At 26.7% G+C, this 15,664-nt stretch overlaps 1 protein-coding gene across 1 annotated transcript in view; it reads right to left on the bottom strand.

Moving 5' to 3' along the window:
- Positions 1 to 14,521, bottom strand: part of LOC107441545 (agrin) — a 165,739-nt gene extending 151,218 nt beyond the window's left edge. Inside the window, exon 1 of the mRNA XM_071183122.2 lies at positions 13,632 to 14,521. Within this exon, the coding sequence (XP_071039223.2) occupies positions 13,632 to 13,965 (334 nt within the window). The 5' untranslated portion in view covers positions 13,966 to 14,521. The remainder of the gene's footprint in view (positions 1 to 13,631) is intronic.
- Positions 14,522 to 15,664: the final 1,143 nt, after the last annotated feature.

Below are 15,664 nucleotides of genomic sequence, written 5' to 3'. Positions count from 1 at the left end.
GCATATTAACTGATACACCTGAGAAAATAAAATTGTTAAAGCTACAAATGAAAAGATAGAAAAAATGAAAATAAAAGCATGAAAGAGTATTAGAGAGGAAAGAAAAAGGCCCATTACAGCACCCGTGGAACATGAAGTTGCGAAAAACCCAATTACGGATAAATTATTGTACAGCTGAAAAATTATTTTCTTATTGACAGTACTGTTGTACAATTTAAATTCACATAGTATGCTACAACCCCATCAGTATAATACGTATCTATATCTGTTATATTAAAGATTTTTTTTCTTTGAAATATGATGATTGCTTTGTGTTTTTAATCTTGTTCATATGTGCCCCAGGCCTGTTCACATGTGCCCCCAATAGGGGCACATGTGAACAATTGAAGTCATTTTTCTAAAATATTATAAAGTAAAGAAATATTTTATTGAAAAATCTCAAAAAATTCCACAAGACGAAGAAAATACTATTTAAACATATGGACTTTTTTACTATGAAAAATTGATGATATTTTTCGAAAAGTGAAGAAATAAAAAAATTTGTTCACATGTGCCCCCCTCTCCCCTACTTTGATTTTAAAACGAATTATCCGAACTTGGCGTTAGCCGAGATAAAACCAGTTCTTATGAATTTATTCAAATACCTAAAAAGTAAAAAGATTGGAAACACGTGTTGTGGATTGAATAACCGTCTTCAACTAACGGGATTTTTGTCTTCTAACTGTGTAAAATTCTATTTAAAATAAGATTTTAGCATTTTCGAAACGACAAGTCTTAGTTATTTAAGCAAAGAGCAAATACTGATAAAAAGAAAAAATTATTTCGTAGCTACAGAAAAATGTTTTTAAAAGTTTTGATTCTAATGAATTTGCAGCTTTTTTTAAATAAAAAAACACTTAGAATCGTTTTTAAACTATTATAATTGTTATTGAGTATTTGCATTCGGATTTAAACGAACCATAATAAACTAACTTCAACTTTAAGAATAGAAATTCTGTCTTTGAATTGTTATTTTTGCAAACCTCAATTAACTGTATAATCACAAAAAAGCGAGTGCTATTCTTTTTGCAAAAACAGCTGTACGCTCGCCTTTAAAAGTAAAACAGTCATAATTTATTTTATTTCAACAATTACAAAGATAAATATTGTTCGTAGGCTAAGAATACTTATCTTAAATTGAAGGTTTTAAATTCGTATTTAAGTATCTTAATTAAATCTTTAGCATGCCATGGTTCTTTCTTTCTTTTTCGTTATTATTGTAGTGTTTCGTTAGCAAACATACTGTTTTTTTTTTGTTTCAAAATCAAGAAAAAATTTTGGGCTTAAACAAGAAAGCAAAAGAATGAAAATAATAATAAATTAATTAATTAATCCGATTCCATTATTTATTTTTGAAATTAAGTTTTTTTCCTTGCTGATTTTTAAATCTTACGAAAGCACACCTCAAACCTATTATCCTGAAAGAATAAGTGATTTAAACAGTTTATTTACTCAGCTAATAAAATTAAATAAACAAACTTCAGTTGATTCAAATAACAAAAAATAGATATGTTTTAGAGTGAAATCAACAAAAATATATCTAGACTCTTCTAATTAACATGATCTAATTAAATAATTTTTGGTATAAACGAAAAATGATTTATTAGATAAGAAAAATGATTTATTAGATAAGAAAAATGATTTTTACTTAAGAATATGAAATATTCTAACACTGTTCAGGCAATTGATAGGTTTAAGGAAAAAAAAATTAAACTATTGCTAATAGAATGTCTGAAAGTGATTAAATAGTTACACAAATAAATTTTAAAAAAAAATTATTAAATTATATTCTTCTTTATCACCTATTGAGTGCATATTCGTAAATTTACGAAGAAAAGTGAATATATAATACAAAAAATGCTGATTTAATATCTAAAGCATTAATTATTCGTATTTTGTATCCGACAATTGATTCAAAAGAATTCCTCACTGAAAGAAATATATTTATTTAGATATTTGCAATTCATTTATTTATTTAAATTTAATTTTTTTATTTAAATTTAATTTTTTTATTTAAATTTAATTTTTTTATTTAAATTTAATTTTTTTATTTAAATTTAATTTATTTATTTAAATTTAATTTATTTATTTAAATTTGATTTACTTAATAATTAATAAATCAATTTAAAAAAATATTTTAAACTAAAGACTCCTGTTCGGAACATAGTTAAATGTTTACTGTCCACATTAAGTAAGGTAAAATGTAAGCACGGAGAAAATGAATGTTGACAGTTATAAAAAAATATATATTTTGTCTTAAAACACATCGCTCATCATTCCAGCCAAGATTGCGGATTTTAAAACTCCCAGCAGAACCCTCATTTCATATACAAACAAAACTGAGTTTGGCACTCAATCAAAACCAGGTTAGCTATTAAATGCACTGGGTTAAACATTCAACCCACGATTTCTGACGTTCAATTAAAACCCATGCATCCAATGTACCGAATTAAACGCTCAATCAAAAATAAACGCGTACACTCTCAAAAAAATATTTTCAACGTAGAGCTAGCTAGAATGAAAATACCTTGAACCGTATTACGATATAAATTTGCCGCAACCATAAATTAATCCATATTATTCAGTTCAAGTTGACTCCAAGTGTCATATTATCAATTTTAAACTGAAGTTCGTACTTACATTTGACATGCATAGATTGCACAGATGTAGATACATTCGGCATGCATAGATTGTACATATGTACATACATATATTCGACATGCATAGATTGTGCAATATACATTCGACATGCATAATATATCTACATACATTTTACATGCATATATTATATTTATGTGCTTACATATATTGTAAGTATGTGCATACATATATTGGACATATTTTTCGTACAAATTTTACGTATGTACATACATGTTATCCCAATGTATACAATATGCGCAATGTATTTATGTCCAATAAATGTATCTACACATGTGCAATACACGCATGTACAATACGCGCATGTCCCATGCATGCATATCCATACGTACATACTTACATGCGTCTTATTTATGCAACTACATATATAAAGTGTACCCATAAACAACATTCTTATATATTATACGTAAATACGTACAGTGTATATACATACGTACCGTGTATATATGTGCTATTATCGTATTGCATATACTTACAATGCTTATACTTACCTACATAAATGCATGTATACGTATATACATTATGTTCACATACGCCCATACATATATTGTCTGTGTATACGAACATACAAAACATTGCATTTTGCATACAAACTAACATACATGCCTACATGTATCATCTATGCATAATTATCTGTACTAAGTATATGCATATTGAATTATATATATTAAATTATAATTATGTATATTGTACGTACAAACGACGCTTGTACATACATTGTATTTGTATATATAAGAATCACAAATTGTATGTACATGCGTGAGTGCATTCTATGTACTTATATATATGTATCCTCATATCCGAAAAACATATTTACATAATGTATTTACATATAATATGCAATCGTAATTACTTGTAAACGTACAGTTTGATTACGAGTAATCACAATTACTTGCAATCATGATTACATGTAATCACATATTTTGATTACTTGTAATCATGATTACATGTAATCATATGTTTTGATTACTTGTAATCATAATTACTCGTAATCGTTTTTGTTTTGATTACTTGTAATCATAATTACCCGCAATCGTTTTTGTTGTGATAACTTGGAATCACGATTACAGTTGTAATAAAAATTTCGGTGAATTGTAATCAATTAATTACTGTAAGTAATTGATTACTGTTAGCGACTATTGTAATCATGGTTACAGCTGTAATCAAAATTATATTCACTATTACAAGTAATTGATTACTGTAATTGATTGTTGTAATCATGATTACAGCAATCAATCTATCGATATGTTATCTAGTAATCATATGTTATCTAGTAATCATGATTTCAAGTAATTGATTACTGTAATCGAAAAACATAATTGATTACATTTTTGCCCAACTCGGTTCTCAAGTTAGTTTTTGCAATGGCAAAAGTGGTTTTTAAAACTCTCAGCACCAGGTTCTTACATTCACTTGCATTCAGTCAAAACAGGGTTTGGCATTCAATCAAACTGGGTTAGATGTTCAATCTAAACCGAGTTTAAAACTTAGCGCAAGGGGTTGTTATTTAGATTAATGAACATGACTAGTTAAATTATTTGGATTCATGAACATGAATTTGATATCCCTCCAAGAACAATAATGAAAGTTCTTTCTTATAAAATTTATTCTCTACAATAAAACATGCCAAAAGTAAATTGATATTTTAATGCAATATAGCCTTTATAATTTCTAAGCTTAACTTTTCAATTATTTTTGTCAAGAATGTGGTAATTGAAACTCCCAACACCAGAGTTTTGCATTCTATCAAAACCACGTTCGGCACTCAAACAAAACCAGATTTGGCATTCAATCGAAACTGCCTTTGGAACTGAATCAAAACCAGACTTAAAATTCAGTGCACGGGGATTCTAAACCTAAAATAAATGCTCCAAAGTTTTTAGCGGTAGATATTCTTAATTTTCTTACTAAACCAACAACAAAACATTTATGTTGATGAACATTAATTTGATATCTCTGCAAGAACAATAAGAAAAATTTACTTCTTACAAAATTTCTTTTCTACTCAAGAAAATGCCCCAAAATAAATTTATATTTCAATGGTATTTAAATTTTTATCATTTCAGGAAATGAAAATCTTTTCTCTAAAAAATGCAAGAAATGTCATCATACAAAATGCATTTCGTGCTTCAATTTTGAATTGAAGTTCTTCTGAATATTACTTCCCGTCTACAAGAGATTTTCGCCGTCCATCTCTTTTTACAATCATTTAAATATTGGAGATCTCTTGCTGATATCTCTATGCAGGGGTGCAATTGTTTCGAGAAAAAAAAAGAACATTTTATAAAGGAATGACAAAAGAAAACAAAATATTTCATTCGCATTTTTCATATCATTCTCGGGCTTTCAGTTATTCAAGACAAATATATGAATCGAAAAATTGTGTTTCTTTCTTAGAATAATATTTTGCTTTTTGCCTGTTTTTAGCAAGTTTTTGTGGTTTTTACACAACTTAAATACGTGCCTTGACTAAATTAAATTTGAAAAAAAAATTCCTTAAATATTTCTTTTCGAATGTTTTTTGTAAGATTGAACTGGAGCTAAATTTAATTTCAGTTAAGAAAATTTTAATATCTTGTATTTCTGAGTGAGTTGACCACCTGGGGATGCATATTGAATTCTTGAAGATAGTTTATTGAATTTTTGAAGATAGTTTAAAAGTGAAATTTGAATAGGAATTTTAACTTATGAAGTATTTTAGTTTTTTTAGAAAACGGGTTTGTAAATTATGAATATTTAATTTCTCTTTCGATAATTAAAGTTATTTAAGTTTTTTGAGTTGAATATTTGTAAAATCTTTATGATTAGATATAACATTTGCATGAGTTATTTATTTACCTTTTTAAACAATTAAGATCATTAGTTATGTATTTAAAATATTATAAGGTTTCAAAACTTATAATAATATAGCATACAATATTGAAAATAATATATAGAAAAATTTGAAAATCAAGATGTAAGGAATTCAATAAAATTTTAAAATTTATATTTTAGAAGATTTGTCTCTTTAAATGATATTTCAAGAAAAGGCATTTTTAGAATTATTTTCCTTTTTTTCTAAGAACATTTTATCTGGTAAAAAAATCACAATACCATATTTTCTGATTTTGTTTTTTCACTCGCTCTATGTATAAAAAATTTTAATGTCCCAATAATAAAATTATAAAAAAAAAATCACGTTTCATATCCACTAGTCCCACTTTTTAAATTTCCTAGATTTGAGAGTCGATTTTATTTTAATAGTTAATGGCTTTAAATATTAATAAAGTTTAATTGAATATAACGTTACCAAAAATATTTCTTTATAAGTTATTATTTACATATTTTGAACGTTTAAACATTCTGTTCTGCAGCGGTTTTAATATCTAACCCGAAAGCTTTTTCTGAGGAAATAAAAAGCATGCATGTCGTAGAATAATAGGAAAATAAGCCCTTAAAAGGCCCTTTGCCCTTTAAAAAATAATCCCTTTAAAAAATAAGCCCTAAATAATAAGCTTTGAAAATAAGCTTTAAATAAGCTTTAAAAAATAGCTTTAATAATAAGCTTTAAAAATAAGCTTTAAATAAGCTTTAAAAAATAATGCCCTTTAAAAAATAAGCCCTTAAAAGGATTTTGTGATTCATCAGTCTTCAGTATCTTCCAGACTTTTTACAATCTGTCTGTATGCAATTAAGAAAACTAAGAAAAGTGCAACGAATCACTTAATCAGATTGAATTCGCTCAAAGCAAATTGCAATAAATCTTCAATCATCCTTTGCTACTCAAGGCAAATTGTAACCTTTATGAAATAGAATTTGCTCAAGCTCATTTCAATAAATCTTCAACAATCGTTCGCTACTCTAGGCATATTGCAACTTATATGAAGTAAATCAGGCTGATTTTCCAATAAATGATGCAAATTTAAGCCCCTATTAAGCTTGAAATATGCCAGACTGCTTAAAAAATATTCTATAAAAGTTTCCAGTTAGCCTAGTGCATCGAAAAATAACAATAGTTGATTGAAAAGATCCGAATTAACCAATTAACTTACTACGTGTACAGTTTTCTTTTTTTCTGTCTATATTTTAAATAAGTTTATAACAGATGTAAACAGCAATGTATACATGTATGTTTTTCAAAATAAATACAAACCTCATTTCATTACTGTAAAATTAGCTACACTGTTTTTAATTAACTGTTTCACATTAATCCCAAATATTCCTTTACCATATTTGAGCACGCATGTTAAAAAAATAATATTTATGTTTTTTTTAAATACAAACTTTATTTCAAAACCATAAGATTAGTTAAATTGTTTTTAATATCTCGTATTAAACCCAAATAACTCTTTTGCCATTTTTGGATTAATGCTTCCCGTAAGATCTATATTAAATGAAACTTTGAACTTTCAATTTCCTTCTTTATTAATAACCACTCAAATGGAGACGTACATTAAATGAGTTTATAATCCGTGGATCGATAAGGCGGTATTCTTCTTGGAGCAATGGCCTTAAATATTTCTTAGTTCAGAAGTAATTTATCCATGCAAAAGCAGCAATTTATAAGTTTTAATGTAAAGAGTAAAAAAACATGTTTCCAAATCTTTATGAAAAATTTTCTCGGCAATTAAATTTTGTTATTTTTTCAGTGATAGCTAATTAAACGAACGAAATGATGATTTCATTTTATGTATCCTTTCTGTGGAAAATCATTTCATTTTATATATATATATATATATATATATATATATATAATATATATATATATATATATATATATATATATATATATATATATATATATATATATATATATATATATATGAAATATATATATATATATATATTTTCTGTGGAAATTGCCCAAATTCATTTTGGGCTTTAAAATAGTTAAAGTAAAACAATAAAGTATCTTTTATGAAAGTTGAATAGCGCAATGATAAATAAAGGAGCAAGTTGAAACTAAAAATATTCCTATTGTATATCTGAAACACGCTTTTAACGATTTTTAATTATTTCATAAAAAAAAACATGTGCTAGAATAAAACTATTGATTTCTGTACACATTTTTGAAACTATTAAATGTAATCGTTACAAATATACATGTTATTAATTGGAAGCTTTTAAATATTTACACGGAAAAATTTTGGTAAAATAGCAGTACTGTATCGTAAAGACATATTTGGAACGAAAAAAAAACATAATTCTGGTTAATAAAACTAAACTATACCATATGTATTATACTATATATATAAAATATATATTTAAACAATTTATTTGTTAATATTTCTGACCATCTGCTAATGGTTCACCGGAATTCTGGTTTTTAAAATTATGGCTATTATTACTGGGCATTTAGTAAAAAACATAAAACTAAAAAGTAAATTTAAGCGACTAAACAGTCTCTATGCCATGCTCTAAGGTATCATGATAAAATTATCAAGTTTTATAACATAAACCAAATTTTATCGCCCATTTTTAAATCTTATTTTATTGCTAATTTTGCCAATAGTATTTCCAGAACTCTCCGGTAAAAATTACTAAGGTTTTCGGTGCTGCCATAAGGCCAGAGACACTGTAAATATTACCTTATTATGGTAGTTTTGACCATCCCTTTTTCCTCAATGTCAAAATAATGTGATTGTTGATTTCTGATTCGAGTATGGATTTCTGAAAGCCGTCCTTCCGAACTTTTAAAAGAAAATAGTTATAAGGTTTCCTTCACAAAAGGAGATGCATTAAATGCAGAAGTAGTATAAGAACTACTCAGAAATGTTGTATAAATAGAAATGTAATAATTATATATATATATATATATATATATATATATATATATATATATATATATATATATATATATATATATATAATATATATATATATATATATATATATATATATATATATATATATATATATATATATATATATATATATATATATATATATATATATATATATATATATATATATATATATATATATATATATATATATATATATATATATATATATATATATATATATATATATATATATATATATATATATATATATAAATCAGTTCTAATGTTTGCACCACATAATATAAAATATAATTAATAATTATTTCCCGCTCCTATAGTAATTTTAATTTTCCGAGCATTTATGGAAAAGATTTAAATTAAATTTCTACATGAAAATCGAAATAATGTCATGTTTATTTTATCTCATCGTCTAAATAAATATTCGATTAAAACGAAAAATGAATATATATTAGTTATTGAAGTCAGAAACGAACGATGCGAGAAAAAAGCGTTTTCGAATCTACCAGAATGGGGTAAAATGTACAGTCTAAATGTGTGGTAATACGAACTTTGAAACCCAGAATTTCCGATAAACCGTTACCAGATGAACAGAAAATTATCAAATGATTCGTTTAAATACTGTATATTTAGGTTTTATTAACCAGCATTATGCTTTTTTTTACCAGAAATATAATTACTACACAGTACGGTAATTTTACCAGAATTTATTTCGATGTGTAGTTTTCCTGACATTTCTACCATAAATAACCAATTCGCTTTTTTTTCCTTCCAATTTTCAATTAGTTTAAATAACTATAAGTGTATCAAAGTGTGTGATAAGTTTTAGAAATTTGGTTGAAAACTTTAAAATAATTATTTCTTAAATTGCGTTTAATAATATATATTGTTTAAAGCAAGAAGATCTTACAAATTCTGCAGGAAACAAAATTTTTATTAAACTTTTTTTCAACCGAGATTCAATGAAAAGGTTTCTTAAAAGAAAATTGTCCACAAGTTCACTTTTTTTAATCAGATTCCATTTAACGTGCTTGGGATCTTAGGAATACTTATAAGGTTGTTATACTCAAACTCGTTTAATAATTGGAAAGTATCTAGTCTACTTTTCTCCTCACATTGCACGTAGAGTGAAAGTGATTCTAAGAATACTTGTAAGGATTTTTATTCTCAAACTCGTTTAATAATTGGAAACCACGAAATCCACTTTTCTTACTCACATTCGACTATCATGCTAGTGATTCTAAGAATACTTGTAAGGTTTTTATACTCAAACTCGTTTAATAATTGGAAAGCACCAAGTCCACTATTTTTAATCAGATTCCATTCAACGTGCTTGTGATCCTAAGAATACTTATAAGGTTTTTATATTCAAACTCGTTTTATAATTGGAAAGCACCAAGTCCACTATTTTTAATCAGATTCCATTTAACGTGCTTGTGATCCTAAGAATACTTATAAGTTTTTTATACTCAAACTCATTTAATAATTGGAAAGCACCAAGTCCACTATTTTTAATCAGATTCCATTCAACGTGCTTGTGATCCTAAGAATACTTATAAGGTTTTTATATTCAAACTCGTTTTATAATTGGAAAGCACCAAGTCCACTATTTTTAATCAGATTCCATTTAACGTGCTTGTGATCCTAAGAATACTTATAAGGTTTTTATACTCAAACTCATTTATTAATTGGAAAGTATCTAGTCTACTTTTTTCCTCATATTGTACGTAGTGTGAAAGTGATTCTAAGAATACTTGTAAGGATTTTTATTCTCAAAGTCGCTTAATAATTGGAAACCACGAAGTTCACTTTTCTTCCTCACATTTCACTATCATACTAGTGATTCTAAGAATACTTGTAAGGTTTTTATGCTCAAACTCGTTTAATAATTGGAAATTATCTAGTCTACTTTTTCCCTCACATTGGGTGTAGTGTGAAAGTGATTCTAAGAATACTTGAAAGGATTTTTATTCTCAAACTCGTTTGATAATTGGAAACCACGAAGTCCACTTTCCTCCTCACATTCCACAATCATGCGAGTGATTCTAAGAATACTTGTAAGATTTTTATACTCAAACTCGTTTAATAATTGGAAAGCACCAAGTCCACTATTTTTTCTCACATTCCAGGCAACGTGCTAGTGATCCTAAGAATACTTGTAGAATTTGAACTGCTCAAAACGTTTCAAAAAACCCAAAAAATATTTTAATTTACTCCATTAAAATTTAGATTAACCCCCAATACTTGAGGCGGTTAGTCTTGAAAACTATTATTCACCTTCTTGAACACGTCACAAATAAAGACAAAATGCTTCAAATAGTTTCAAGGGCAATGATCTAAAAAAATATTCTGATCCTTGTTTATTAAAGTGTAGCTATGTTAATTCATCAACAGGGATTAAAATAACGTCAAAATATCAGTCAAAACAGACTTAACTTTTTTTTTTATGTATGTCTTATTTTAGAAAAGAAAATATTTAATGATTCACCTTTTTGTCTCACCTAAAAAAATCTAAGAAGGATTAAATATGTTTACAATATTTTATTTACGTTTTCTCAATTTTAAACAGTGATTTGAGTTAGCGTCTCCAAAATTCTGATATATTCTTCTATCCAGTACATCGACATCGAAACAAAGGCGGAATTTTCGGCAATTATTAAAAAAAAAAATTTCTTGTATGACATGTTTTTAGCAGATTCGAAACAAATTACATTTATAACCAAAATGAAATAGTGAAATGAATAAATAAATAATATCCAAAAATTCTATTTCATGCTCAACCGAATTTTAATAAAACCAGGAAATGTTTTTAAAAAGTTTTAGAATTCGTGACAAAATGTTTCTGAAATATAATTGGAACGTTTTATGCTGCATAGAATATAATATTTATTGCACTATAATAATATTCATTGATCAATATTTTAAAATATATATATTTTGGAAAATATATATATATATATATATATATATATATATATATATATATATATATATATATATATATATATATATATATATATATATATATATATATATATATATATATATATATATATATATATATATATATATATATATATATATATATATATATATATACCGAAGAGCCATTACATTATGACCACCCTCCATCTATAACAATGGGCTCGCCCAGGTTTTCATAGTTTCTCGCCCAGGAACAATGTTTTCATGGGGCACATTAGGACCCATAACCCTCATAGAACAGTCCCTGACGTCTGTAAGCTACTTGAACATAGTTGCAGACCAGGTTCACCCATTCATGGCAACAGTTTTTCCTGCGGGGGATGGTGTTTACCAACAGGATAATGCACCATGTCATAAGGGTCGAATCGTCATGGCATTGGTTCGAGGAGCATTTCAGTGAGTTTCAAGTCATGACTTGGCCCCCAAATTCACCTGACCTTAATCCAATAGAGCAATTTTAAGTCCTACTTGGAAAACCAAATTCGTGCTGCCACGCTACCCCCTCGCAATGTGAGGGAATTGCAGGACCAGTTGGTGAGCGCTTGGTGCGAGATACCACAGACTGCCTATAAGCACCTTGTGGAATCAATGCCACGGCGGGTGCTAGCAGTTTTGAGGGCTAAAGGTGGTCCTACATGTTATTAGCAGGGTGGTCATAATGTAATGGCTCCTCGGTGTATATATATATATATATATATATATATATATATATATATATATATATATATATATATATATATATATATATATATATATATATATATATATATATATATATATATATATATATATATATATATATATATATATATATATATATATATATATATACTACTTTTTTATCCAAAATTGTCATTAATTTTATGAAATACAATTCGGAGAAAATAATTCTGGTGAAATTACGACATTGTATGGTACTGCTTAAACTTCTGGTAAAAAAAATATAAATAAAATAAAAAAATAAAATAAAAATATATAATAGCTAAGAAAATCAAAATATATAGTATTTAAACCCTTCATTTGGTAATTTTTCCGTTTACATGGTAACAGTTTACCGGAAATTCTATTTTCAAAATTATCGTTCTTATTACCATCCATTTAGCAAAAAATACAAAACTGGAAAGTAAATTTAACCAAATAAATATATTCCATGCCTGCCTTCAAGGTGTCGTGACAAAATTACCAGATTTTACCACATTTACCAAATTTTATAAGATAATAAAAAGCACATTGTATTGTTAAATTTATCTAATTCACCAAAACGTTTCGGTAAAATTTACCGAGCATTTTGTTGCTCCCATGGAGACAAAAAATACTGTAAATTGTACCATATTCTGGTTGCTTAGACCATACTTTTTTCTCAGTGTATAATTATTTGAATCATATACCATTATTATTTTTATCAAATACTATTATTACAGTATTTAAATGCAATTATTAGTTTCACTCATTAATTTTTTATCAAATACTATTATTCCAAACAAGCACAATAATAATTTCAATCAATTGTTAGTATTATGATTAAGCAAGTACAATTATTATCAAGTATTACTCTATAAAAATTTCCAGATCAAATCAGGCTAAAATGTATTGACACCCAGAGTTCAACATCTATAAAATCCATTTTTATCGTAAAATTTCATACCATTATTTTTACAATAATATTTAAAACAGTGATTCTGGGATTTTGCATTAAATATTACGGTTAAAATTATGGTATATCAGATTTTTTGTTCTGAAAAATTCTACGCTAAAATGTACCGGTAAAATATACCGTTATGCCTTAATAAGATAAAAGTTAAAGTAATACAATTATTATCAAGTAAAACACTATTAAAAATGCCGGTTCAAATTGCAATAAAAGGTACCGGCCACCTGAGTGCAGCATTCGTAAAATCCATTTTACCGTAAAATCTTTTTTATTGTAAAATTTTATACTGTAATTTTTACAATAATATTTTTTTCTATACAGTGATTCAAAGATTTTACGTTAAATGTTTCTGTAAAAATTACGGTATGACAGATTTCTTGCTCTATAAATTTTTGCGATAAATAAGGATTTTACGGCAAAAATTACTAGCATCCTGAGTGCCAGTACTTTTTACCGTAATTCAATAATTATTTTTAAATACATTTTAATACATCATTGTTAAATATTGGACTTACCACAAAGCCCCTGGTACTTGATAATAATTTCTCTAACTTGCGTGCAAGCAGCTTTTTCAAGCTCACATACATTTGGGTACGTCGTACCATCACTACCACACACCGGACGGGAACCACGACTATCACCATATGTTGCACATTTTTCTGAACAAACACACTTAGCAGATTGATTATCAAGGGATGGTTTACACTTGGATCCATAGTGGCACTCTTTCCCAGCACATGGGTCTTTCACATCTGCGGGAAATTTGTAACAACCGAAAGTCAAACGAAATAAAACAGTTAATACTATTAAGCTGTTTAAAAAATAATTTAATAGAGGCTTGAAGAACATGTTCTGATTTTGCTTAGCTTAAAAAAAATTTTGTAAATGCAAAGATTATTTTTGAATTGTTTTGTATTTTACATAAATGTTTTCACTAGTTGTTTGTATTTTTTAAAAATTATTTATGGAACAAAGCATTTTATTTAAATTATTTTTTCTTAAAAGCGTAAAAAGCAATTATTAATATACAGCAATAAGTATGAAGTATCATTTTTGTTTCTAACATATTTTAAAATACTATTAAACAATAGTTCTCTCCCCCAAAGCATTTGCTTTTAAATTATTTTTTTTTAATTAGTGACATTAAATTAATCTTTCAAAACTTCTTTTAAAACTGCTAAAAATACGCAAATAAAAACGACGCATATTTGCAGGAGTTTTTCGAACTATGTCAGATACTAATTAAACTTTCATTTAGCTTTATCGATATTTTAATGTTGTCAAAAAATTGTTTCTCTGAAAATCTGCCATTTGATTAATTTGAAATGGAATTGCTGCTAGCCGAAATTTCTTCAACCTGTTCAGACGCGAAACTGTCGTTGATATGATTTGAATTTCTTCTGTGCCTCATCACAACGATGCTCTTCCAACTGAGCTAGCGCATGCGCCCTCCTCGATTGTTCCATCTTTTGATTTCATCATAAGACGTGCTTATATCTATTGTTCAAAACACCATCAAGCAGTTTCTGGAGTTACAAGAGGGACTGAATTAATTCTCCTTCAATGAACATTTACAAAACTTTCAGGATAAATATATTCTTCTATTTGCTTTTAATATTAATCACAATTTTAAATGATTTATTTTCTGCTTTAACACTTTAGAAAGATAAAACTTTAGAAATAAATGAAACGTTATGCATATTTTATTTTAAGAATACACAGAGAGCAAAATAAGAAAGAACGGATCATCTGAGCAACTTTTGATGTAATAATCTCATAAACATGCAATTTTAATATTTTGAGAAGCAAACTTTCAATATACTTAGAAAATATATGACTATAAAAACGACTATAAGGATATTTAATAGTTATAAGATATTTTTAGTTTAATATAAAGATATACGACTGTAAATCTTTGGTATTTAACTAAATTTTTAATATTATTTAAAAATAATATAATAAAAATACAGCTTATTACTCAGAAATTATTTGACCGATTCTACTCTAAACTTTGATTCTGGTCATTTAAAGTTATACTAAGCATAAAGTTAGGTATACCTTAAAATTCAAAATTACTTGGATCATTATTAAGATATATAATAAAATATAATAAATGATGTTAAAAGATTGTAGTTTGCATGAAATTATCTTTAGACAAACGAGTTTTATGGGAACAGAAAATACATTTGATTCGCTTGAGTAATTCTATGTGTAAAGAGACGCAAAAAGTAAAACTAACATTACAGAACCTTAACATTCAATCACTCTCCTGACGAAACTGAAAGTTATATTTTTCAGTCCGAATCAAAAATTTAAATCTTTAATAAAAGAAAGAAAAAAAACTGAACGTTATTTTAATAAAAGTGCATTTTCGTACCTGCAAATTTGAAATACAATCATCTATATTAATTAATTAGCGTGCCTAAGGTTATTCTTTTAGATCATGAAGATTGCAAATTAGTGCAAAATAATCCAATTATTTGATCAAAAGATATTAAGGTGTTTCATTCTTATTAGGGGGACCGGAAAGTAATATTGTTTGGGTGCG

This window comes from Parasteatoda tepidariorum, chromosome 7, assembly GCF_982258835.1.
Source record: "Parasteatoda tepidariorum strain Cologne lab strain chromosome 7, Ptep-v5.0, whole genome shotgun sequence".
NCBI classification, from domain to species: domain Eukaryota; kingdom Metazoa; phylum Arthropoda; class Arachnida; order Araneae; family Theridiidae; genus Parasteatoda; species Parasteatoda tepidariorum.
Note: the sequence above shows the minus strand (reverse complement) of the source record. Positions and strands in the feature narration are given on the sequence as shown.